General features: G+C 41.9%; 25 protein-coding genes and 8 non-coding genes across 33 annotated transcripts in view; 1 reads left to right on the plus strand and 32 right to left on the minus strand. All coding sequences in view use genetic code 11, as the record gives it.

The window, feature by feature from the left end:
- AtpH (predicte protein (Partial)) overlaps nt 1-114 on the minus strand; it is a gene marked incomplete at its 3' end in the record, with an annotated part of 117 nt that extends 3 nt beyond the window's left edge. Inside the window, exon 1 of the mRNA in view lies at nt 1-114. This exon is cut by the window's left edge and continues 3 nt beyond it. Within this exon, the coding sequence (YP_009056885.1) occupies nt 1-114 (114 nt within the window).
- A 211-nt stretch (nt 115-325) lies between these two features.
- Nucleotides 326-1,036, minus strand: AtpI (ATP synthase subunit a, chloroplastic). The gene has a single exon. It carries the CDS (start codon nt 1,034-1,036, stop codon nt 326-328), a length of 711 nt encoding a protein of 236 aa, YP_009056886.1.
- A 179-nt stretch (nt 1,037-1,215) lies between these two features.
- On the minus strand, nt 1,216-1,298 carry tRNA_Leu_TAA. Its single transcript has one exon. It is a non-coding gene; the product is annotated as a tRNA-Leu (tRNA).
- A 13-nt stretch (nt 1,299-1,311) lies between these two features.
- Nucleotides 1,312-1,393, minus strand: tRNA_Tyr_GTA. The gene has a single exon. It is a non-coding gene; the product is annotated as a tRNA-Tyr (tRNA).
- A 31-nt stretch (nt 1,394-1,424) lies between these two features.
- On the minus strand, nt 1,425-1,505 carry tRNA_Leu_GAG. Its single transcript has one exon. It is a non-coding gene; the product is annotated as a tRNA-Leu (tRNA).
- A 177-nt stretch (nt 1,506-1,682) lies between these two features.
- On the minus strand, nt 1,683-2,066 carry BathyCg00150 (30S ribosomal protein S9). Its single transcript has one exon. The coding sequence runs from the start codon at nt 2,064-2,066 to the stop codon at nt 1,683-1,685; it is 384 nt and encodes a 127-aa protein (YP_009056887.1).
- A 79-nt stretch (nt 2,067-2,145) lies between these two features.
- Nucleotides 2,146-3,243, minus strand: BathyCg00301 (DNA-directed RNA polymerase subunit alpha). Its single transcript has one exon. It carries the CDS (start codon nt 3,241-3,243, stop codon nt 2,146-2,148), a length of 1,098 nt encoding a protein of 365 aa, YP_009056888.1.
- Nucleotides 3,244-3,286: 43 nt separating this feature from the next.
- Nucleotides 3,287-3,679, minus strand: Rps11 (30S ribosomal protein S11, chloroplastic). Its single transcript has one exon. The coding sequence runs from the start codon at nt 3,677-3,679 to the stop codon at nt 3,287-3,289; it is 393 nt and encodes a 130-aa protein (YP_009056889.1).
- Nucleotides 3,680-3,726: 47 nt separating this feature from the next.
- Nucleotides 3,727-3,981, minus strand: InfA (Translation initiation factor IF-1, chloroplastic). Its single transcript has one exon. It carries the CDS (start codon nt 3,979-3,981, stop codon nt 3,727-3,729), a length of 255 nt encoding a protein of 84 aa, YP_009056890.1.
- Nucleotides 3,982-4,094: 113 nt separating this feature from the next.
- Rps8 (30S ribosomal protein S8, chloroplastic) lies at nt 4,095-4,463 on the minus strand. The gene has a single exon. It carries the CDS (start codon nt 4,461-4,463, stop codon nt 4,095-4,097), a length of 369 nt encoding a protein of 122 aa, YP_009056891.1.
- A 21-nt stretch (nt 4,464-4,484) lies between these two features.
- Nucleotides 4,485-5,039, minus strand: Rpl5 (50S ribosomal protein L5, chloroplastic). Its single transcript has one exon. The coding sequence runs from the start codon at nt 5,037-5,039 to the stop codon at nt 4,485-4,487; it is 555 nt and encodes a 184-aa protein (YP_009056892.1).
- A 17-nt stretch (nt 5,040-5,056) lies between these two features.
- On the minus strand, nt 5,057-5,413 carry Rpl14 (50S ribosomal protein L14, chloroplastic (Partial); the record flags this gene model as incomplete). Its single annotated transcript has 1 exon — nt 5,057-5,413. A coding segment is annotated over exon 1 (357 nt), but the record flags the coding sequence as incomplete, so codon positions are not given.
- Nucleotides 5,414-5,494: 81 nt separating this feature from the next.
- Nucleotides 5,495-5,920, minus strand: Rpl16 (large subunit ribosomal protein 16). The gene has a single exon. The coding sequence runs from the start codon at nt 5,918-5,920 to the stop codon at nt 5,495-5,497; it is 426 nt and encodes a 141-aa protein (YP_009056894.1).
- On the minus strand, nt 5,914-6,549 carry Rps3 (30S ribosomal protein S3, chloroplastic). The gene has a single exon. It carries the CDS (start codon nt 6,547-6,549, stop codon nt 5,914-5,916), a length of 636 nt encoding a protein of 211 aa, YP_009056895.1.
- Nucleotides 6,550-6,674: 125 nt separating this feature from the next.
- On the minus strand, nt 6,675-6,953 carry Rps19 (ribosomal protein S19). The gene has a single exon. The coding sequence runs from the start codon at nt 6,951-6,953 to the stop codon at nt 6,675-6,677; it is 279 nt and encodes a 92-aa protein (YP_009056896.1).
- A 15-nt stretch (nt 6,954-6,968) lies between these two features.
- On the minus strand, nt 6,969-7,802 carry Rpl2 (50S ribosomal protein L2). The gene has a single exon. It carries the CDS (start codon nt 7,800-7,802, stop codon nt 6,969-6,971), a length of 834 nt encoding a protein of 277 aa, YP_009056897.1.
- A 1-nt stretch (nt 7,803) lies between these two features.
- Nucleotides 7,804-8,085, minus strand: Rpl23 (50S ribosomal protein L23, chloroplastic). Its single transcript has one exon. It carries the CDS (start codon nt 8,083-8,085, stop codon nt 7,804-7,806), a length of 282 nt encoding a protein of 93 aa, YP_009056898.1.
- Nucleotides 8,086-8,343: 258 nt separating this feature from the next.
- On the minus strand, nt 8,344-8,415 carry tRNA_Met_CAT. The gene has a single exon. It is a non-coding gene; the product is annotated as a tRNA-Met (tRNA).
- A 274-nt stretch (nt 8,416-8,689) lies between these two features.
- On the plus strand, nt 8,690-8,878 carry Ycf9 (Photosystem II reaction center protein Z). The gene has a single exon. It carries the CDS (start codon nt 8,690-8,692, stop codon nt 8,876-8,878), a length of 189 nt encoding a protein of 62 aa, YP_009056899.1.
- A 483-nt stretch (nt 8,879-9,361) lies between these two features.
- On the minus strand, nt 9,362-9,595 carry BathyCg00315 (n/a). The gene has a single exon. The coding sequence runs from the start codon at nt 9,593-9,595 to the stop codon at nt 9,362-9,364; it is 234 nt and encodes a 77-aa protein (YP_009056900.1).
- A 406-nt stretch (nt 9,596-10,001) lies between these two features.
- PsbA (predicted protein) lies at nt 10,002-11,063 on the minus strand. The gene has a single exon. It carries the CDS (start codon nt 11,061-11,063, stop codon nt 10,002-10,004), a length of 1,062 nt encoding a protein of 353 aa, YP_009056901.1.
- A 569-nt stretch (nt 11,064-11,632) lies between these two features.
- On the minus strand, nt 11,633-14,371 carry rRNA_PlaLSU. The gene has a single exon. It is a non-coding gene; the product is annotated as a ribosomal RNA PlaLSU (n/a) (ribosomal RNA).
- A 52-nt stretch (nt 14,372-14,423) lies between these two features.
- On the minus strand, nt 14,424-14,496 carry tRNA_Ala_TGC. The gene has a single exon. It is a non-coding gene; the product is annotated as a tRNA-Ala (tRNA).
- A 139-nt stretch (nt 14,497-14,635) lies between these two features.
- On the minus strand, nt 14,636-16,136 carry rRNA_PlaSSU. The gene has a single exon. It is a non-coding gene; the product is annotated as a ribosomal RNA PlaSSU (n/a) (ribosomal RNA).
- A 661-nt stretch (nt 16,137-16,797) lies between these two features.
- Nucleotides 16,798-16,871, minus strand: tRNA_Arg_ACG. Its single transcript has one exon. It is a non-coding gene; the product is annotated as a tRNA-Arg (tRNA).
- Nucleotides 16,872-17,045: 174 nt separating this feature from the next.
- On the minus strand, nt 17,046-18,467 carry PsbC (photosystem II CP43 protein). Its single transcript has one exon. It carries the CDS (start codon nt 18,465-18,467, stop codon nt 17,046-17,048), a length of 1,422 nt encoding a protein of 473 aa, YP_009056902.1.
- Nucleotides 18,415-19,473, minus strand: PsbD (Photosystem II D2 protein). The gene has a single exon. It carries the CDS (start codon nt 19,471-19,473, stop codon nt 18,415-18,417), a length of 1,059 nt encoding a protein of 352 aa, YP_009056903.1.
- A 364-nt stretch (nt 19,474-19,837) lies between these two features.
- BathyCg00240 (photosystem II CP47 protein) lies at nt 19,838-21,367 on the minus strand. Its single transcript has one exon. It carries the CDS (start codon nt 21,365-21,367, stop codon nt 19,838-19,840), a length of 1,530 nt encoding a protein of 509 aa, YP_009056904.1.
- Nucleotides 21,368-21,585: 218 nt separating this feature from the next.
- PetB (Cytochrome b6) lies at nt 21,586-22,233 on the minus strand. Its single transcript has one exon. The coding sequence runs from the start codon at nt 22,231-22,233 to the stop codon at nt 21,586-21,588; it is 648 nt and encodes a 215-aa protein (YP_009056905.1).
- Nucleotides 22,234-22,461: 228 nt separating this feature from the next.
- Nucleotides 22,462-22,587, minus strand: PsbJ (Photosystem II reaction center protein J). Its single transcript has one exon. The coding sequence runs from the start codon at nt 22,585-22,587 to the stop codon at nt 22,462-22,464; it is 126 nt and encodes a 41-aa protein (YP_009056906.1).
- A 24-nt stretch (nt 22,588-22,611) lies between these two features.
- PsbL (Photosystem II reaction center protein L) lies at nt 22,612-22,728 on the minus strand. Its single transcript has one exon. The coding sequence runs from the start codon at nt 22,726-22,728 to the stop codon at nt 22,612-22,614; it is 117 nt and encodes a 38-aa protein (YP_009056907.1).
- Nucleotides 22,729-22,742: 14 nt separating this feature from the next.
- Nucleotides 22,743-22,859, minus strand: PsbF (Cytochrome b559 subunit beta). The gene has a single exon. It carries the CDS (start codon nt 22,857-22,859, stop codon nt 22,743-22,745), a length of 117 nt encoding a protein of 38 aa, YP_009056908.1.
- A 134-nt stretch (nt 22,860-22,993) lies between these two features.
- PsbE (Cytochrome b559 subunit alpha) lies at nt 22,994-23,242 on the minus strand. The gene has a single exon. It carries the CDS (start codon nt 23,240-23,242, stop codon nt 22,994-22,996), a length of 249 nt encoding a protein of 82 aa, YP_009056909.1.
- Nucleotides 23,243-23,627: the final 385 nt, after the last annotated feature.

Consider the following 23,627-nt stretch of genomic DNA (forward strand, 5'->3'; position numbering starts at 1 on the left):
ATTCCCAGGGCCAATTCGCCCCCAAGGTCCCATTTCTAACCCAGCCCCAATACCAGCAGCGGCACAAAATAAAGGGTTCCTTATATGTTCCTTTTTTCTAAATTGGTTATGCATTGCAAGATTAACAGGGTTTAGCCCTTTTTAAAAACTTAAAGGGAAAAAAAAACAAAGAAAAAAAGCGAAGATAAAAAAAATGCAAAAAAAGTTTTTATAAATTCAATTTAGAATTGCCCTCACTACTTTTCTCCCTAATAAACTCAGGAGAAAAGAGTACGGCCGATACTCACGTCGAGTTAAAAACCCAGAGTAAGTAAACAAATTAGGTTTAGTGACCTTCAAGTGCTTCCCCAATATATGCACCCGCAAGCGTTGCAAAAATAAGGGCTTGAATTCCACTTGTAAAGAGTCCAAGGAAAATAAGAGGAATCGGGATTACAAGCGGTACTAATGATACAAGTACAGCTACTACAAGTTCATCAGCAAGAATGTTTCCGAAAAGACGGAAACTTAATGATAATGGCTTTGTAAAGTCTTCTAAAACGTTAATTGGAAGTAAGATAGGTGTTGGTTCTACATACTTACCAAAATACTCTAAACCTTTCTTTTTAAGACCAGCGTAGAAATATGTAATTGACGTAAGAAGCGCAAGAGCTACCGTTGTGTTAATATCATTTGTTGGTGCACCAAGTTCTCCATGCGGAAGCTCGATAAGTTTCCATGGAATAAGTGCTCCAGACCAGTTTGATACAAAAATAAATAAGAATAATGTTCCAATGTATGGAGTCCATTCTAAATAATCATGTCCAATCTGTGTTTTCGCAATTCCACGAATGTACTCAACAATAAACTCAGCAAAGTTTTGCCCACCTTCTGGTACTGGCTTTAAGTCTCGAGTTGTTGTTACTGCAATAGCAACAATAATTCCAAGAACAATCCATGAGTTAATGAGCACTTGCCCGTGCATTTGGAAACCACCAAGGGTCCAATAAAAATGTTGACCAATTTCAACATTCGCAATATCGTAAAGGAAATTCATCACTGTCTCCGTGCTTTGATGTCTCACAGTACCTATCATACCTTATTTTTAAAATAAAAAAATCTTGAAATTCAATTTTTTTCTAAAAATTTTAATCTACGTCCAAAAAGAGTCATACCACACCTAAAATAGCCGTGAGTGCTATTCTAAAACAAAGAAAAAAATCTACAAAATTCAAATGTGGCTGGAGGGAGTTGAACCCTCACGCCGTTACCGGCAGGAGATTTTAAGTCTCCAGTGTCTACCATTCCACCACAGCCACGGAATCTTTGGATTGGGCCGAACTGGATTTGAACCAGTGTAGGCAAAGCCAGCGGATTTACAGTCCGCCCCCATTAACCACTCGGGCATCGACCCATATACTTTATGCTCCCATAGAAATGGGGATTGTCTTAGAGAGGACTCGAACCTCCACGCCGTAAAGCACAAACCCCTCAAGCTTGCGTGTCTACCATTCCACCACTAAGACATGTTCGTAGTATATGCCAAAGGCAAAAATCATTCAAGTGCTTTTCTTCACCCAGTCCAAGAAGAGAAACTTCAAAACATGAAAAAAGAAAACACTTGAAGATTTAAAACACACATTTCTGTCGAATGCTCTTTACAAAAAGTAAAGACCAAACGATTGAAATGCAAAAAAACCAAATTAACGCTTTGAAAATTGTGGCGCTTTACGAGCCTTTTTCAAACCATACTTTTTACGTTCTTTCTTTAATGCGTTACGCTGTAATAACCCTTCAGCTTTGAGTGCTGCACGGTATTCAGGGTTCATTAAGCAAAGAGCTTTGGCACAGCCAAGGCTAATTGCATCTGCTTGACCCGAAAGTCCTCCCCCTTGGGAACGAATATAAAGATCAAATGTTGGTTCTAATTTTACCGTTTCAAACGGTTTTAAAATAGTTGGGAATGCACCTTGTAAATACTTTTCGGCATCCACTTGATTTACTGTAATGGCTCCAGTTCCAGGTGAACAAATTCGTACTTGTGCAACTGCACTTTTACGACGGCCTGCTGCTGACCAAACTTCCATAGGTTGTCTCCCTAATAGTCACTCTAATTTTCACAATAGACACTCCGATACTCAGAGACTATTGATCAAAGATTTGCATTTACTGCTTTAATTCAATTCCATATGTTCGTAACGCAGCACGCACTTCTTCGGCTGACTTTTGCCCAAAATTGCGTAAACTTAAAAGATCACTACAAGATTGTTGGGCTAAATCGGCAAGCGTTAAAATTTGTGCACGCTTTAAACAATTATACGCACGAAGCGATAATTCTAACTGTTCAATTGGGATTGACTCAAATTTCGGTAAGGCTTCTGACTTTGTATATTGGACCGGGACCGTTGCCCCAGGTGTTCCTGGTTCAAGATCATCCGTTAAACTTGGCTGTAAATCAACACATTGTAAGCAAGCTCCCATCACTTTCATACAAACTTTTGCGGCTGATCGAAGCGCTTGTAATGGATGTAAACTCCCATTTGTCCAAAGTTCAAAGTAAATATATTCTCCTTCACCAAGATTTTCTCGAATAGTGAAATTTACACGTTTTACCGGCATAAAAATCGCATCAATTGGAAAAGTAGTTCCAGTGTGCGATCGGGTCGGTGGTGTAAAATCTTCAAAAAAGCGTTGACCCATGATTTGGGGTACCCCTGGTAATTTCTTCCAAGATTGATAACCACGGCCAACACTTAAAAAAAGATAAATCTGAAATGTTGCTGCGGCTTCCGGAGAAAGCAACGTAGCAACCGGTTGGGTTGGATCGACAATTTTAAAATCTTGTGAGTCTAAATCCCCAGCACGTACAACATACGGGAATGAGCTAATCGGTAACTTAGATAAGTCTTTTTTTAACTGGGCTGCTGCAAAAGGTTTTGCACCAGGTTCCAATTCTCCTTGACTTGGTGGTTCTTTCTCATCAGGTGTATAATGCGTAAAAACTAAATCACGCAAATTTAAAAAAATTTCCACCACAGATTCACGAACCCCAGGTAAGGTTGAAAACTCGTTATCAACACCAGCAATTTCCGCTCCGACAACGCTAATGCCTTTTAAATCATTTAAAAGGACACGTCGTAAAGTATTACCGACTGTCAGCCCTTGCCCAGGTAACACTGGACCAAAACTTAATCGACCATACCATTCAGTGGGAGCAAGTGGTTGAAATTGCAAAGAGTGTAACTTTGCCGAAGCTGTCATCATCATCTTTTCTCCGTTTGACTGCTGTTGTTGTTGTTAAATCCAATTAAATACGACGTTTTTTCGGAGGACGACATCCGTTGTGAGGTAATGGTGTCACGTCTCGAATTAAAGTTACCCCTAACCCAAGTTGTTGAAGAGCACGGATAGCCATTTCACGACCAGCTCCGGGACCTTTAACCATTACTTCAACATATTTAAGACCATAATCCATTGCTTTACGTACCGCTTCTTCTGAAGCTGTTTGTGCTGCAAAAGGCGTTCCTTTACGTGCACCACGGAAACCGCATGCTCCAGCCGAAGATGAAGCAATGACAAGACCCGAACGATCACTAATGGTCACTAAAGTATTGTTAAATGTTGCTAAAATATGCACTACACCGCGTTGAACTTTGCGGCGTGTTTTTTTCTGCACACTTTTACGCTGTTTCGTTGCCATATTAAAAATAATATAAATAGAAAATACTGCCCGTGAAAAACCTCGACTTAGAAACGAGAAGGATCATTTTTACGTAATCGATAAATGATACGCCCTTTTGTTAAATCATACGGGGTCAATTCAACGGTCACACGATCACCAAGAAGAATTCGAATAGAATTTCGACGGATTTTTCCAGAAATGTGCGCTAAAACAGTAAACCCGTTTTCGAGCTCAACCTGAAACATTGCATCTGGAAGACACTCTGTTACAACTCCATCAACTTCGAATTTTTCTTGTGCATCCTTCGTTTTTGAATTCATGCGATATTAAAGTGTAGATATTTGATTTGATGTTTGATCGAATTGATCTAAACAAATCACAATCATCACCGTCTCGAAACGAGACGCTGTCCCCAAAAAAAGGGGAACATTGGTTACCAAATTTTACACAATACTTCGCCACCAATTCCTAAAGCACGAGCTTTACGGTCAGTCATTACCCCTTTTGAAGTCGAGATAACGGCCACGCCCATCCCATTGAGAACAGGTGGTAATTCTTTATGGTTTACATACAGACGAACACCAGGTGTGCTTACGCGTTCAAATTGTTTTACACCACGTTTTAGTGTAACTGTAAAAAAACCATTAGCTTCATTTTCAATAGGTCCAAGGAAGCCTTCTTGTGCTAATACTTGTGCAATATCTTTCACACTACGCGTTGCTTTTAATACTACAACCGTTTTTTTGGCGAGATAAGCATTACGTAAGCGTGTAAGCATATCGCTAATTGTGTCGTTTACCATGCGATGTTGAGATAATATAAATTAAGTCACAGGGCCGTCTTTGAACGGCATCCCAAGTGCTTTTAATAAAGCGTGACCTTCTTGATCAGTATTTGAACTTGTAACAATGGAAATATCCATTCCACAAACTTGATCAATACTGTCATAGTTTAATTCAGGGAACATTAATTGCTCCGTTAAACCAAGGTTAAAGTTGCCATGTCCATCAAAACATTTTGGACTAATTCCTTGGAAATCACGAATACGTGGTAAAGCAAGGTTGACAAGACGATCATAAAAGGCATACATGCGCTCTCCACGGAGAGTTACACAAAGCCCAATCGGCATGTCTTCACGAACTTGGAAGCCCGCAATTGCTTTTTTGGCACGTTTTACCACAGGCACTTGCCCAGATAAAACGGTTAATTCGTTAGAGAAACTTTCTAAAAGTTTTGCATTTTGGGCAGCATCTCCAACTCCACGGTTAATGACAATTTTTGTTAAAGCAGGAACTTCATGTGTATTGGTATACTGAAATTGTTCCGAAAGAGTCTGACGTACACTTGTTTCGTACGTTTTATGAAGTCGTTGAATCATAGATCAAATTTAACTTAAAGAACTTCTGGTGCAAGTGAGACGATCTTCATAAAGTCACGATCACGTAATTCACGTGCAATCGGTCCAAAGACACGTGTCCCACGAGGGTTACCATCTTTATTAATAAGGACAGCAGCATTCTCATCAAAACGAATCGACATACCGTTATCACGTTGAACTGTATGTGCTGTACGTACGACAACCGCACGAACAACTTCAGCTTTTTTAACCGGCATATTCGGTAAGGCATCTTTTACAACGGCAATAATTACATCACCGATGTTCCCATACTGCCGATTTAAAACGTGGATACACATTAATTTACGTGCGCCACTATTATCAGCAACCTGAAGATACGTTTGTGGTTGAATCATAAAAATATAAATATAAAAACTGCACAATACTTCTTATCTCAATCAAGACAAAAAGGCAAAGTGCAAAGCAATCAAAACCTTTTATACTGAAGGGGTAAACCCTTCACGAATAAGGAATTTTGTTTTTACTGGCATTTTATACGAAGCGATACGCATTGTTTGGCGTGCTGTTTCTTCTGTTACACCTCGAAGTTCGTAAAGAATCTTTCCAGGTTTCACAACAACTACCCAATAGTCAGGAATACCTTTACCAGCACCCATGCGTGTTTCCGCCGGGCGGGCAGTAATTGACTTATCTGGGAACATGCGAATCCAAAGTTGCCCACCTTTTTTCGCATAACGACTCATAGCACGTCGGCCAGCTTCAATTTGGCGTGAAGTAATCCACCCAGGTTCAAGCGCTTGTAAAGCGTAATCTCCAAAAGCAATTGTATTTCCACGAAGTGCTTTTCCTTTACGGTTTCCACGGTGTGGTTTACGCCATTTTGTACGTTTTGGACTTAGCATTTTTTCTCTCCTTTACAAACCCAAACTTTAATTCCTAAAATTCCATAGAGTGTTTGTGCACGAGCGGTTGCATAATCAATATCAGCACGGATAGTGTGTAATGGTACACGACCTTCACGTGCCCATTCATGACGGGCAATCTCCGCACCATTCAAACGTCCAGAAATTTGGATTTTAATACCATCCGCACCAGCCTTACGCGCACGTAAAATAGCCTGACGAATCGTACGACGGAATGGGGTACGTTTTTCAAGTTGTTGCGCAATGTTTTCAGCAATACAAATTGCTTCCATTTCTGGAAGTAATGTTTTTGTTACATATAAAGCAACGTTGCGGTGCATTGGTAAACGCTTCTTTAAAGCATCACGAACCGCTGTTAATGTTTCACCTTTTGCGCCAACAAGGGCACGGGGGCGAGCAGTGAAGAATTCAATTTCAATACGATCGACTTGACGTGAAATATTCAAACGTGAAATTCCAGCATCAGCAAGATTTTTCTCGACGTACTCACGAATAATTAAATCTTCTTTCACGAGTGTTGCATACTCATTTGGTTTTGCAAACCATTGTGAACGGTGGGTTTGTGTAACCCCAATTCGGAATCCGAGCGGATGAACTTTTTGACCCATAATAGATGTATAGTTGAAAATCAGACGATCTCTCTCTGGTCAAGTCTTAAAGCGTACAAACGCGTAAGCACAAGAGAGAATAGGGTTAGGCCAAGATTAAACTTTTTAATACAAAATTAAAAAAATTAACGGCGTGTTTTTTTATCAGTTTTGATGTGCCCACGGAATGTTCGTGTCGGCGAAAACTCTCCAAGTTTATGTCCAACCATCTGGTCAGTTACAAAAACGGGAAGATGTTCACGACCATTATGCACAGCAATAGTATGACCAATCATAATTGGCGTAATCGTAGAACTACGTGACCAGGTTTGAATCACAGTTTTTTCCCCTTTTGCATGCAAACGCTCAATTTTTTTCATGAGCTTATCCGCTACAAAGGGTCCTTTTTTAAGAGAACGAGCCATAGGTTAATTAAAAAATTATGAAACTTTGCGTCGACGAAGAATAAGGCTGTTGCTATATTTTTTACGTGCGCGTGTTTTAACACCAAGAGCAGGTTTACCCCACGGTGTCATTGGATGTGCGTGACCAATTGACGTTCGACCTTCACCACCTCCATGCGGGTGATCAGCAGCGTTCATTACACTACCACGAACCGTTGGACGGCGACCAAGCCAACGTGAACGACCAGCTTTTCCAAGAGAAATATTAATTGCATCAGCATTTCCTACTTGGCCAATTGTTGCCCAGCACTTGTTCGACACTAAACGTACTTCCCCAGAAGGAAGACGAAGCGTTACAAAATCACCTTCTTTAGCAACTAATTGAGCAGATGCACCTGCAGAACGAACAAGTTGTCCACCTTTTTTCGGATGCATTTCAATGTTATGTACTTGTACTCCTAATGGCATTGCCAGAAGTGGTAAAGAATTTCCAATTGAGTTTGTTGCCGTTTCACTTGCAACAATAGAATCACCAATTTGTAATCCTGTTGGGTGAAGAATATAACGTTTTTCACCATCCTCATATTCTACAAGAGCAATACGAGCATTACGGTTTGGATCATATTCAATGGTTTTTACCGAAGCTGACATATCATATTTATTACGACGGAAATCAATCTGACGGTATAAACGCTTATGTCCACCACCACGGTGACGACACGTGATCACTCCACGGTTATTACGACCTTTTGGACGGTGTAATGAGCGCGTAAGTGACTTTTCTGGGCGCGTCTTAGTTAATTCGGTACAGTCCGCAACCGAACGGTTTCGAGTTCCGGGCGTGTATGCTTTATAAAAACGAAGAGCCATATTAATCAAAAATAGGTAAAGAATCTCCAGACTTTAAGCGAATAATGGCACGCTTTGTACGTGGACGTAATCCACCAAAACGAGTCGTTCGACGCGGGAGACGGTGCGTATTTACGGAAACAACATGAACCCCATAAAGGTCCTCAACGAGCGCTTTAATGTCTGTCTTTTTAAGATGTACGTCCACATCAAAAGTGTAACGTTCAGACTCAAGAAGCGTTGTTGATTTTTGAGTAACAATAACGCGTTGGATGAAGTCAATCATAAACATTTGGGAATCCATCAAAAATGGATAAATACGTAGACAGCAAGATACTAAAGCGACGAATCAAACGATTCGTTTGAATGCTCTTTACGAAACCTTGCGGAAAAAAAACAACAAAAGATACTAAAAATACTCGAACCTCTCATTGAAAAACAAGAAAATCACAAGCATTGTACTTAGTATAATACCTTATATAATGAGTATTTATAGTATAAATAATATAATATTTAATGCTCTATGCAATAAACCAATAGACCAAAGTAGACGTATCTAAATTGGCTCGAACGGGGATTGAACCTGTGACCTTAGGATTATGAGTCCTCTGCTCTACCACTGAGCTACCGAGCCTAATTACACTCTATAGTTTATCTGAATATGCATTTTATTCAAACCATTCTTTACAGAAGCACCAAGAATTATTCAAAAAAGTCACTAAGGAATTCTGGGCAAAAAAAGTGAAAGATGCTAATATGTAAACTAGCTCGAGGATTTATCTTTGCGCTATATTTAGTGACGTGAAGAACTTTAGTTATAGTGAATATACTAAAGCAGTACATAGTATCTCTATCGTACTTGAAAATCATTTTGTTCGCGAAATTATTTTTTACAAGAAATTAATCCTATGCTTGTTATCTTTCAACTTACACTCCTTGCTTTTATTGGACTCTCATTAGCACTTGTTGTTGGAGTACCTGTACTTCTTGCTTCACCAGAAGGGTGGGCAACTTCAAAAGGACTTGTATTCTCAGGTTCAGCGCTTTGGATCCTCTTAGTTTTCGTTGTTGGAGCATTAAACTCATTTGTATCTTAATTACAAACAAAGTTTACTTAGCTTCGCAGCAAAATTTTCGCTCAGGCGCGGGCAGTGAGCCCGCGCCAACCGAGCTCTAACTAAAATAAAATAAATTAGCAAATTTCAAATGGTTTTCCGTAAAGCATATCTTTTCTTTCAAAAAATGCTAAGACGAAACCTTATATGTCATGATATCGCACCAAACATCCTCAAGATAGAAGTCATCAAACACTTCCGGAATGTCTGGGTCAACCCATGGGAATGGCGTTGGTACCCGCATGCAGATATAAGGTAAATATTGGTGCAGAGACAGACGCGCCTCCGTTAATGCAAGTTTTGCAGGATCACAGCCGGTAAACATCTCTTCATACTGATCTGCATACGTTTTAGTTGTTAAAACGGTCCAGTCACCAGACTGCGGGTTTTGAAAGCGACACTTAAAATCACTTACAAACATGTAATCGTGACACTGGAGGTCCCAAGAACCAAGTTTCTTCAGCGTCATATAATCAATAATATACGTAAACTTCTGATATTTACAAACTGCGTGGAAATACGAATAACGCTCAACTCCAGACTTCGCTTGTAGGCCCGAAAGGATAGAAAAAATGCGTGCACGTTCGTTGGATTCAACTTGGAACTGAGGTAAAACCGCGTTACGGGCCTTATGGGCGTAAACGAATAGTTCTCCATTTCATAGAAACGGGCATAATAGCCTTTTTTTGATTTAGACATTAAATTAAGTCCTCCTAATGATAAATAGCTGTATTTAAATTAATTAAAGGGAGTTTAAAATATTGAATTTCATAAAATATTAATAACCATGGCGAAAGGGGTGCACTCTACGGTTCGTGAATGAGCTGTCGCTAATGGGTTGTATACAAACATCATTTTTAGACGATTGTCGGTATAAATTGATCATTGGCCTTTTTTGTGTATAAAAAGTGCCATCGTTGCGCCCATTTAGTGTTTTGATCAAAAACCACTAAAATCTTGCAAGGAAGTTTAAAGCTTCCAGATGGCGTTTAATCCAAGCTACTTTAGCTTTGGATTTTACGTGTGAATTTATTGAGCAGCTCGAATGCATGCTCTGTTTGGCCCTAGAAGAGGCCTTTGCTCCCCCCGAAGGGGGAATACTTAATTACGCGTTGATAGAAGGAGCTTCTACAGATGCGAGGTCAAGTGGGAAGTTGTGAGCGTTACGCTCGTGCATTACTTCCATACCAAGGTTAGCACGGTTTACAATATCAGCCCATGTGTTGATCACACGTCCGTTTGAATCTACCACTGACTGGTTGAAGTTGAATCCGTTAAGGTTGAAAGCCATAGTAGAAATACCAAGAGCTGTGAACCAGATTCCCATTACAGGCCAGATAGCGAGGAAGAAGTGGAGTGAACGTGAGTTGTTGAATGAAGCGTATTGGAAGATAAGACGTCCGAAGTAACCGTGAGCAGCTACAATGTTGTAAGTCTCTTCTTCTTGTCCGAACTTGTATCCTGCGTTAGCTGATTCGTTCTCAGTAGTTTCACGGATAAGTGAAGAAGTTACGAGTGAACCGTGCATAGCAGAGAAAAGTGAACCACCGAATACACCAGCTACTCCAAGCATGTGGAATGGGTGCATAAGGATGTTGTGCTCAGCCTGGAATACGATCATGAAGTTGAAAGTTCCAGAAATACCAAGAGGCATACCGTCAGAGAAAGATCCCTGTCCGATTGGGTAAATGATGAATACTGCAGTTGCAGCTGCTACAGGAGCAGAGTAAGCTACAGCGATCCAAGGACGCATTCCTAAACGGAATGAAAGCTCCCACTCACGACCCATGTATGAACATACTCCGATGAAGAAGTGACATACGATAAGCTGGTAAGGTCCACCGTTGTAAAGCCACTCATCAAGTGTAGCTGCTTCCCAGATTGGGTAGAAGTGAAGTCCGATAGCGTTTGATGTAGGAACTACAGCACCAGAGATGATGTTGTTTCCGTACATAAGTGATCCAGATACTGGCTCACGAATACCATCGATGTCCACTGGAGGAGCTGCGATGAATGCTACGATGAATACAGAAGTAGCTGTTAATAATGTAGGGATCATTAATACACCGAACCATCCGATGTATAAACGGTTCTCAGTTGAAGTGATCCATGAACAAAAACGTCCCCATACAGTCGCGTTAGCGCGACGCTCTAAAGTTGCTGTCATAATATAGAAGTATAAATTTTTTAATGCGTAACAAAATCCCAAAAAGGACAAGTTAAAAAACTTGTAACTCTAGTCAGTATCGATTTGCTGTTATTAGTATAACAGATAGATACAAAATGTCATCGATCTATACACTTTTTTTTAAATCGGAGCAAAAAAATATGAATTCGCGAGGACCACCTCGAAAGAAAAACTGAGTCTCTAGTTTATAAAAAAGATCTTTAAGTTAGAATAAAAGAGAGGGAAGAAGGTTTATACTTCTTCCCAAAAAAATCTTGGCATCGAGATGTTTTCAGAGACAGTGTCCCGTGTCCTATCTTACTCTCAAAAGCCTTTCACCACGCAGTTCGGAAAGGGATGCTGTGTCTCGACTTTGACGAAGACACCAAGATATATGGTTGGCCATATTGCTATGGCCTTGTTGTATTAAGTAAAATCAAATCTCTCGGTCTATTAGGACATGTCAGCTTCAGAATACATTGCTGTACTTCTACATCATGCCTATCAAACGGCTGGTCTTGCCGTGACCTTGCTTGTCTTAGTTGCATGCCAAAGTGGCATTGCTGACAAAAGAGCACTCATCTTAAGGTGAACTTCCTACTTATATGCTTTCAGCAGTTATTTACTCCAGACATAGCTACCCAGCGTTTACCCCTGGCGGAATAACTGGTACACTAGCGGTCTGTCCCCACCTGGTCCTCTCGTACAAAGGGGAGATCCTTTCAATGCTCTAAACGCCTACACAGGATATGGACCAAACTGTCTCACGACGTTCTGAACCCAGCTCACGTACCGCTTTCTATGGGCGAACAGCCCAACCCTTGGAACGTACTTCCGCTCCAGGATGCGACGAGCCGACATCGAGGTGCCAAACCTCCCCGTCGATGTGAACTCTTGGGGGAGATTAGCCTGTTATCCCTAGAGTAACTTTTATCCGTTGAGCGACGGCCTTTCCACTCAGCACCGTCGGATCACTAAAACCGACTTTCGTCTCTGCTTGACATGTCCGTCTCGCAGTCAAGCTCTCTTATGCTTTTACACTCTATGGCTGATTTCCGTCCAGCCTGAGAGAACCTTTGTACACCTCCATTACCTTTTGGGAGGTGACTGCCCCAGTCAAACTGCCCGCCTGAAACTGTCTTTTTACCGGATAACGGTTAAAAATGAGCGCTCTAGCTTACCAAGAGTGGTATCTCACTGATGACTCCCCCTTTCCCGGAAGAAAAGGTTCAACGTCTCCCACCTAAGCTGCGCGAAATAAGCTTGAGAGCAATTCCAGGTTACAGTAAAGCTTCATAGGGTCTTTCTGTCCGTGTGCAGGTAATCCGCATCTTCACAGATATTTTTATTTCACCGAGTCTCTCTCTGAGACAGTATCCAGATCGTTACACCTTTCGTGCGGGTCGGAACTTACCCGACAAGGAATTTCGCTACCTTAGGACAGTTATAGTTACTGCCGCCGTTCACCAGGGCTTCAGTTGTCAGCTTCATCCGAAGATTGACCAACTTCTTTAACCTTCTGGCACTGGGCAGGTGTCAGCCCCCATACTTCGTCTTGCGACTTTGCGGAGACCTGTGTTTTTGGTAAACAGTCGCCTGGATCTCTTCACTGCGGCCCTTTACAGGGCACTCTTTCTTCCGAAGGTACAGAGCCAATTTGCCGAGTTCCTTAGAGAGAGTTATCTCGCTCCCCTTAGTTTATTCAACCCACTCACCTGTGTCGGTTTACGGTACAGGTATTGTTTTCTCAAAGTCGAATGAGCTTTTCTTGGAAAAAATGTCCATCCATTAGTGTGTGACTTCCAAGCTGCCAAGCCTGGACACAAAAAAGGTGTGCATTTGTTCGTCCCTCAGGACTAAGAAAACAATAGTGAAGGAATATAAACCTTCTTGCCATCCATTACGCCTTTCGGCCTCATGTTAGGTCCTGACTAACCCTCTGCGGACGAGCCTTGCAGAGGAACCCTTAAGTTTTCGGGGCATTGGATTCTCACCAATGTTTTCGTTACTCAATCTGACATTCTCACTTCCGCACTGTCCACCGCTGCTTACGCGCTTGGCTTCCCCCCATGCGGAACGCTCCTCTACCACATAGCACTTTAAGTGTCTATATCCACAGCTTCGGCAAAAAACTTAGTTCCGGTCATTTTCGGCGCAAAAACGCTTGATCAGTGAGCTATTACGCACTCCTTAGAGGATGGCTGCTTCTAGGCAAACCTCCTGATTGTCACTGCATTTTCACCTCCTTTGCCACTTAGTTTTTATTTAGGAGCCTTAGCTGGTGGTCTGGGCTGTTTCCCTCTTGACTACGAAGCTTGTCCCCCGCAGTCTCACTGGTAGATTGAAATCATTTCCGGTATTCTTAGTTTGCAAAAGATTGGTACCGCTTTCGCAGCCCGCACCTAAACAGAGCTTTACCCCCGGAAAGTTCATAATATACCGCTGCGCCTCAACGCATTTCGAGGAGAACCAGCTAGCTCCAAGTTCGATTGGCATTTCACCCCTAACCATAACTCATCCGTCGATTTTTCAACATCGGTCGGTTCGAACCTCCACTTCGTATCACCAAAGCTTCATTCTGGTCGTGGTTAGATCACCTGGGTTCGGGTCTAGAAGACGGGACGTGTTGCCCTATTCAGACATGCTTTCGCTTTGGCTTCGATTAAATATCTTAACCTGCCACGTCTCCTAAGTCGCCAGATCATTCTTCAACAGGCATGCGGTCAGATGTGTTCATCCTCCCACTAATTGTAAACATACGGTTTCATGTTCTATTTCACTCCATTTAAAATGGTTCTTTTCATCTTTCCCTCGCGGTACTTTTCGCTATCGGTGACCTAGGAGTATTTAGTCTTACGAGGTGGTCCTCGCGAATTCATACGGGATTTCACGTGTCCCATACTACTCGGGAGCCAAACGGTAAAAGAACACGATTCAACGACTGGACTTTCACCATCTATGGTACAGGTTTCAGCTGTTTCGTTTCTCATGTAATGTTCTACCTTGGTGTTTGGTCCCATAACCTGACAAAAACTTAACGTTTTTCTCTTTTAGACTGGTCCCATTTCGCTCGCCGCTACTTTGGGAATCGCTTTTGCTTTCTTTTCCTTCAGCTACTAAGATGTTTCAGTTCACTGAGTTGACTTTCTCTTCTCTATGAATTCAAGAAGGAATGTTTAAGGTTGCCCTATTCGGGAATCTCCGGATCAACGTATACGTCCTACTCCCCGAAGCATTTCGTCGGTTGTCACGCCCTTCATCGGCTCTAGGTCCCTAGATCTCCACCATATGTCCTTTATTGATTGATTTCTTTTGTTTAAGTTAAATACCGCAATTCATTGACCTTAAAAAGGTCTTGGCTGGAGGTAAGCGGACTCGAACCGCTGACGTCTGCCTTGCAAAGGCAGCGCTCTACCAACTGAGCTAAACCCCCTGTGCCTGGGCATAACGGCCGTGACCCGCAAGCTGGTTTCGCCACCCTTATCAGGGGTGCGCTCTAACCACCTGAGCTAATAGCCCGATCAAGACGACTTATTAAATCGTCTCGATATGGTTGTATTTGTTTTTCATTTAAGGAGGTATTCCAGCCACACCTTCCAGTACGGCTACCTTGTTACGACTTCACCCTAGTCACCAACTCTGCCTTCGGCGTCCTCGTCCTTTACAGGTTCGAGTAACGACTTAGGGAAGGGTCGACTTCCATGGTGTGACGGGCAGTGTGTACAAGACCCGGGAACGTATTCACCGCTGTATGCTGACCAGCGATTACTAGCGATTCCACCTTCATGTACTCGAGTTGCAGAGTACAATCCGAACTGAGATCGAGTTTATGAGATTGGCATACCTTCGCAGGTTAGCGACCCTTTGTCTCGACCATTGTAGTACGTGTGTAGCCCAGGATGTAAGGGGCATGCTGACTTGACATCATCCACACCTTCCTCCGATGTTGATCGGCAGTTTCTCTTAAGCACTGTAAACAGCAACAAGAGACATGGGTTGCGCTCGTTACAAGACTTAACTTGACATTTCACAACACGAGCGGAGGACAGCCATGCACCACCTGTAATTCCATCCCGAAGGAGGCTTCTCTTTCAAGAAGTTTTGAAATTATTTCAAACCCTGGTAAGGTTTTTCGCGTGGCATCGAATTAAACCACATACTCCACCGCTTGTGCGGGTCCCCGGTCAATTCCTTGGAGTTTCACTTTGGCAGGGGTAATCCCCAGGCGGAAAACTTCACGCGTTAGCTTGACCACCGCTCCATATATTGGCTCGACAGTGAGTTTTCATCGTTTACGGCTGAAATTACTAGGGTATCTAATCCTAATCACTCCTTCAGCTTTCGTCTCTGAGCGTCAGGAAAAGCCCAGTACAGTGCCTTCGCCATATTGGTGTTCCTTCCGATATCTACGCATTTCACCGCTCCACCGGAAATTCCCTGTACCTCTACTTTCCTCAAGTCTAGAAGTTTCTTTTGCGGAGCCTCAGTTGAGCTGAAGTATTTCACAAAAGACTTTCTAAACCGCCTACAGACTCTTTACGCCCAATCATTCCGAATAACACTTGCATCCTCTGTCTTACCGCGGCTGCTGGCACAGAGTTAGCCGATGCTTATTCCTCGAATACCGTCATTTTTTTCTTCTTCGAGAAAAGAAGTTTACAACCCGCTGGCCTTCATCCTTCACGCAGCGTCGCTCCGTCAGACTTTCGTCCATTGCGGAAAATTCCCCACTGCTGCCTCCCGTAGGAGTCTGGGCCGTGTCTCAGTCCCAATTTAGCTGTCCATCCTCTCAGACCAGCTACTGATCGTCGCCTTGGTGGGCCCTTACCAACCCCACCAAGGTAATCAGACGCAAGATCGTCTCTCGGCGAAATTCTTTCACTCCACAGCATATTGGGTATTAGCTCCCGTTTCCAGAAGTTATCCCCAACCGAAAGGTAGATTCTTACGTGTTCCTCACCCGTTCGCCACTCGTCCAAATCCCGAAGGATTCTTTCGCGTTCGACTTGCATGTGTTATGCACGCTGCCAGCGTTCCTTCTGAGCCAGGATCAAACTCTCCATGATGTGTTTTGAAACGCATTAATTGCTTTCGGTTATAACTATAAAGAAAGACAGGGTATTTATTTAGAGGTCTGCCTCTTTCGATATTTATTTTCGGTATTTTATGAATTCAAATACATAGACCGTAATATGTGTTCTAGTTTACGACGTTTAAATTCAATATCTGTAAAACTTAGTTAGATTTATTTATTATGGGTTGTTAATGTTGGTTTCATAACATATTATTCGACCTCTGTGTTGTAAGGACGTTGAGTTGCTTAATCCTAGTTAGCTGAGACCTTAGCCGAACTTGAAGTGATTTGTGGTTTTTCTATTTTGATTTTACATATCACGTCTTTATTGTATCTTGTGTATGCACTTTATCGAGGTATATGTAATAGAGTGAGAACGTTCCGTATTTGCATGGTTATTTACAGAATAACGCAAAGTCAAATATTAAATATTATAAGAAGATCATTATTGATCAAATGCCTTTGTATATAAGGATTTTCGAGTTAACCATTGCAGTTAATTCTACCAAAAAGATTCGAGTTACCTCCTACCTTTTACTTCAATCTTTTAACTTTTGGCTTCATTATTTCTTATGTTTTGTTTTGACGGATTAATTGTGTTTTTGGCTCCACTATACGTTATTTTGGCAAATGCCATGAATGTATAGTCAAGTTTGTTTTCGGGCAAGGAGGGATTCGAACCCCCGACACTGTAGTTCGTAGCCACATACTCTATCCAGCTGAGATACATGCCCTGTTTGATTGCTAGTGTAGCAAAAAACCTGGATGGTGTCTTACTTTTTTTTTGACGTTGTTTATTCTAGTTTTAAATTTTTATTGTATGTTTGTTTGGGCCTTCATACGAAGGCCCAGTTAGTAGTTTCAAATGTTTATTGGTGTGTCAAAAACATGCCAATAAGTCTTGAGTATTAGTCAAGAGGACGCATTGAAAGTACTGGCTCTGTATCACGATCAATTCCTTTCTCGAATCCAGCAGCCGCTGCACGTGCACGTCCTGCGTGCCAAAGGTGTCCAACAAAGAAGAAGAAACCTAATACGTAGTGTGACGTTGCAAGCCAACTACGTGGGTTTACGAAGTTTGTTGAGTTAATTTCAGTTGCTACACCACCTACAGAGTTAAGAGATCCTAACGGTGCGTGTGTCATGTATTCAGCTGAACGACGCTCTTGCCATGGTTGAATATCGTTCTTGAGTTTTGATAAATCAAGCCCGTTTGGTCCACGAAGTGGCTCAACCCATGGAGCACGCATATCCCAGAAACGCATAGTTTCTCCACCGAAGATAATTTCTCCAGTTGGTGAACGCATGAGGTATTTACCTAATCCAGTTGGTCCCTGTGCTGAAGCAATGTTTGCTCCTAAACGCTGGTCACGAACGAGGAATGTAAATGCCTGTGCTTGTGAAGCCTCTGGTCCAGTTGGTCCAAAGAATTCTGAAGGGTAAACAGTGTTGTTAAACCATACCATTACTGCTGCTACGAATGCCATTACTGACACTGCTGCAATACTGTATGAAAGGTACGCTTCACCAGACCATACGAAAGCACGACGTGCCCATGCGAATGGCTTTGTGAAGATGTGCCATAAACCACCAAGGATCTCGATTGTTCCGATCCAAATGTGTCCACCGATTACATCTTCCATGTTATCTACACTAACAATCCAACCATCACCACCGAATGGTGATTTAAGTAAGTATCCAAAGATTACTCCTGGGTTACCAGTTGGGTAGTTAATTACACGCACATCACCTCCTCCTGGAGCCCATGTGTCGTAAATACCACCGAAGTACATTGCTTTCCATACAAGAAGCCAAGCACCAAATCCAAGGAGTACGAGGTGAATTCCTAAGATTGTTGTCATTTTGTTCTTGTCTTTCCAAAGGTATCCAAAGAATGGGTACGATTCTTCAAGTGTTTCTGGTCCAATAATTGAGTGGTAAACACCACCAAAACCTAAAACAGCTGATGAAATAAGGTGAAGAACTCCAGAAACGAAGTATGGGAATGTGTCAAGAACTTCCCCACCAGGACCAACACCATAACCAAGTGTTGCAAGGTGCGGGAGAAGGATTAATCCTTGCTCATACATTGGCTTCTCAGGTACGAAGTGTGCAACCTCAAAGAGGTTCATAGCTCCAGCCCAGAATACAATAAGTCCTGCGTGTGCAACGTGTGCACCAAGAAGTTTACCAGAAAGGTTGATAAGACGAGCGTTTCCAGACCACCAAGCGAACCCAGTAGATTCTTGATCTCGACCACCAACAACAAGAGTTGAATTAAAGAGCGTTTCCACGTGGAAGTACCTCCTCAGGGAATACAAGGTTTTCATGAGGCTGATCTTGAGCTGCCATCCATGCACGGATTCCTTCGTTAAGAAGAATGTTCTTCGTGTAGAATGTTTCGAACTCAGGATCTTCTGCAGCACGGATCTCTTGTGATACGAAGTCGTATGCACGGAGGTTAAGTGCTAATCCTACTACTCCAAGTGCTGACATCCATAACCCAGTAACAGGTACGAAGAGCATGAAGAAGTGAAGCCAACGCTTGTTTGAGAAAGCTACACCGAAAATCTGTGACCAGAAACGGTTAGCCGTTACCATTGAGTAAGTCTCTTCTGCTTGAGTTGGGTTGAATGCACGGAATGTGTTTGAACCATCACCATCTTCGAAAAGTGTGTTCTCTACAGTTGCTCCGTGAATTGCACAAAGAAGTGCTGCACCGAGTACACCAGCTACTCCCATCATGTGGAATGGGTTAAGTGTCCAGTTGTGGAAACCTTGGAAGAAAAGAATAAAACGGAAAATTCCAGCTACACCAAATGATGGTGCAAAGAACCAACCTGATTGCCCAAGTGGGTAAATAAGGAATACAGATACAAACACAGCAATTGGTGCTGAGAATGCAATCGCGTTGTATGGACGAATTTGTACTGCACGAGCAATTTCAAATTGACGAAGCATAAATCCGATTAATCCAAATGCTCCGTGAAGAGCTACGAATGTCCATAATCCACCAAGTTGACACCAACGTGTGAAGTCACCTTGTGCTTCTGGTCCCCAAAGGAGAAGAAGTGAGTGTGCCATCGCGTTTGATGGCGTTGATACTGCTGAAGTGAGGAAGTTACACCCTTCAAGGTATGAACTTGCTAAACCGTGTGTGTACCATGAAGTTACGAATGTTGTTCCAGTAAGCCATCCACCAAGTGCAAAGTATGCACATGGGAATAATAAAAGTCCAGACCAACCTACGAATACGAAACGGTCACGCTTAAGCCAGTCATCTACGTTGTCGAACCAACCACGTTCCTGTTCAACTTTACCAAGAGCAATAGTCATGCTATTTACCTAATTAAATCATCATTTCATTGCATAACCTATTTAAGACATACACGCTTAACCAAGTTGTATAGAGCAATACTTTGTTTCAACTAGTACTAGTTTAGTCGATGGCATAAACTTCAGACAACTTTTTTAGTGAATCCTTGCGAAAAAGTTCGAATGGTTTGGTTTTTTTAAGTTTAGTTTGAAGGTACGCGTACACTTTGTACGCGTACCTCATGTTATTCCTTAAGAACCGCTATTATTTTGCAATACGCGGTGGCTCACGGAAAAAGATAGCAAAGAAGAGAACTCCAAGAGTTCCCACAAGTAAGAAAGTATAAACAAGAGCTTCCATAATATTTTTTCCTCTGAATTAAATTTACACAGCTTGACGACGCGTTGTTACATCTCCAAGTTTTTGGAATACACCAAATTCTACCTGTTCGTCTAATTCTACCCCTAAAATACCAGCAAATACGTCACGGAAGATCGTACGTGATCCGTGCCAAATGTGTCCAAAGAAGAAAAGGAGTGCGAAGCTTACGTGTGCAAACGTAAACCATGCACGTGGGCTACTACGGAATACACCATCCGATTGAAGAGTTGCGCGGTCAAATTCAAAAACTTCACCGAGTTGTGCACGACGTGCATACTTTTTCACTGTTGCTGGATCAGTAAAACTTAATCCATCAAGTTCTCCACCGTAGAATGATACATTTACTCCAACTTGCTCAATTGAGTACTTTGATTCTGCACGACGGAATGGTACGTCAGCACGTACAACACCATCACTATCTGTAAGAATTACAGGGAATGTTTCAAAGAACGTTGGCATTCGACGTACAAAGAGCTCACGCCCTTGCTTGTCTGTAAATGTCGCGTGTCCTAACCAACCTGCAGCAATACCATCACCGTTGTCCATTGGCCCTGAACGGAAAAGTCCACCTTTCGCTGGGTTGTTTCCGATGTAATCGTAGAACGCAAGTTTTTCTGGAATGTTTGACCATGCATCAGAAAGTGATGCACCACCAGCTACACTTGTTTGTACACGCTTTTCAATTTCTTGTTGGAAGAAACCTTGATCCCATTGGTAACGAGTTGGTCCAAAAAGTTCAATTGGTGTTGCAGCACATCCGTACCACATAGTTCCACCAACTACAAACGCTGCCCAGAATACCGCTGCAATACTACTTGAGAGTACTGTTTCTACGTTACCCATACGTAAACCTTTGTAAAGACGCTGTGGAGGACGAACACTTAAGTGGAAAAGTCCTGCAAGAATTCCAACAATACCAGCTGCAATGTGGTGCGCTGCGATTCCACCAGGGTTGTAAGGATCAAATCCTTCTGCTCCCCATGCTGGAGCTACTGGCTCACATCCACCTGTAAGACCGTATGGATCAGACACCCAGATACCAGGTCCAAAAAGACCAGTTACGTGGAATGCACCAAATCCAAAACAAAGAACCCCTGAAAGGAAAAGGTGAATACCAAAAATCTTTGGAAGGTCTAATGCTGGAGCTTGAGTACGTGGGTCACGGAAAAGTTCAAGATCCCAGAATACCCAGTGCCAAATTGCTGCAAGGAAAAGAAGTCCAGAAAGAATAATGTGCGATGCCGCAACTCCTTCGTAACTCCAAATTCCTGCATTGCTAGTGCTTTCACCATCAATTGTCCATCCACCCCATGATGTAGATACACCAAGACGTGTCATGAACGGAAGAACAAACATACCTTGACGCCACATTGGGTTTAATACTGGATCTGAAGGGTCAAATACTGATAATTCATATAATGCCATTGATCCAGCCCAACCTGCTACTAATGCAGTGTGCATAAGGTGTACTGCAATTAAACGACCCGGGTCATTTAATACTACAGTGTGTACACGGTACCACGGTAATCCCATAAGCTACCTCTTAATATTCTAATAATTTACTGACTTTCTATACAAAAGTATAACATAGAATTGTGAACAGAACCAATTTAGATATAAACTCCAGTGAAATACTTTGAACTCAATGGTCTTTCTTCTTTTTTTTATAGTACGTAGGCTGACAAATGGAGCTCTCAGTTGAGAGCTCCATGGAAAAATTATTCCAGTTTTGCTAGGCCGGTAGGCTCTTTTTAAAGAGGTCCTGAGATTCCTTGCTTACGAATCATAAGGAAGTGCATAAGCATGAATACAGCTGCAAGAAGCGGGAGTACAAATGTGTGTAAACTGTAGAAACGTGTAAGAGTTGGTTGTCCAACTCCAACACTTCCACGAAGAAGTTCTACTACGAATCCTCCGATTACTGGAATTGCATCTGGTACACCAGTTACAATTTTAACAGCCCAGTATCCAACTTGGTCCCATGGAAGTGAGTATCCAGTTACTCCGAAAGATACTGTAATTACTGAAAGAATTACTCCAGTTACCCATGTAAGTTCACGTGGCTTTTTGAATCCACCTGTTAAATACACACGGAACACGTGTAAAATCATCATTAATACCATCATACTTGCTGACCAACGGTGCACAGAACGAATGAGCCAACCGAAGTTTACTTCAGTCATAATGAACTGTACTGAAGCAAATGCCTCAGCAACTGTTGGACGGTAGTAGAATGTCATTGCGAATCCTGTTGCTACTTGCACAATAAAGCAAGTGAGCGTAATTCCACCTAAACAGTAAAAAATGTTTACGTGTGGTGGTACGTATTTACTTGTAACGTCATCAGCAATTGACTGAATTTCAAGACGTTCGTTAAACCAGTTATATACTTTACTCATGATTAAATTTGGTAAGTTTAAATATTAAATGCTGTTTTTGGTAAAAACAACAGTACACATAAGGATATGTGTTTATTTCACAGTTGGGCGTTGGATGCAAAAACAAAAAAAAATTGGTTTCTTTAAAATGTAAAAGAAGAAAATGGGCAATGCATATCACTGCCCATCTTCGGTATGGTTGCCATTTTTTAGGAATGGCGCTTTTTAGAACTGTGTAGTCTTGGTTTCTTAAAGAGATGAACCAAGCCCTACGTATGATCCATAAAAGAAAATTGTTAAAAGACCAAGCGCAGCAAGGCCAGCAACTGTTCCTACGAACCATAATGGAATTCGTCCTGTTGTCGTGTTAGACATAGATCTTTCCCCTACAAATCTGTTTTAGTTAAAAATATAGCTTGAAAAAAGAACAGCAAGCACAAAAATAAGAAGTAAACCCCAGTAGAGACTTGTTCGGTTTAACTCTACTGTTTGTTTATTTGGATTTGGATTTGTCATACAATTTTCTCCTCTTAACGTTGAATAAATTGCATTGCTGTAATTGAACCAAGGAAGAATACTGTTGGTACTGCTAATGCATGAACTGCGAGCCAACGGAATGTAAAAATCGGATACGTTTTAATTGACATAATAAGAAAAAGGCTAGATGAGTTCAGTGAAGCTCTAATATATAGCGCTTCGAGTTTTGGCGGAATGCCAAATCAAATTGGAAGGTATACGAACCGCTTGGTGTATAAATCTTTATACACCAAAGAAATCCAATTTATTCTGGTACAAATTCATCAAGTTGTGCAAGTACACCGTAACGATCAGAAATTAAAGGAAGCACTTGGCGTTCCTCTGTGAAGTATTCATTTGGACGCGGTGTTCCGAATACATCATACGCTAAACCAGTACTTACGAAAAGCCATCCTGCAATAAATAAAGATGGGATTGTAACACTGTGAATTACCCAGTAACGAATACTTGTAACGATGTCACTAAAAGGACGTTCTCCTGTAGAACCTGACATATAAGACTCCTTCAACATTTCTTTGAAAGCTCTCGTCTAAACATTTTTTAAAATGTTTATCCACGATGCTCAATTCTATTATAACGTTCCTCACAAATAGCGCAAAAAAATACCAACACTAAAGTTAGGATTTGTCTTTTACGGTCCGTGCAAGGAATGGTCAACTGACTTTTTTAAAGGTTTGAATAGGTTTTTGCCCAATCAAACCACACATGAAGAAGATCACCGGCTAAAAGCTGGGATGCTTCGGCCACTGGTTTACGTGCGCGAACAACTAATTTACGTGTTGCGAACGTATCATAAATTGTTGGTTCAATACTTACGCGAAGTGCACGTTTTTGACGACTTTCAATTAACATTTCACGGAAGTAGAGACGTGTTAAAA

This window comes from Bathycoccus prasinos, chloroplast, assembly GCF_002220235.1.
Source record: "Bathycoccus prasinos chloroplast, complete genome".
NCBI lineage: Eukaryota > Viridiplantae > Chlorophyta > Mamiellophyceae > Mamiellales > Bathycoccaceae > Bathycoccus > Bathycoccus prasinos.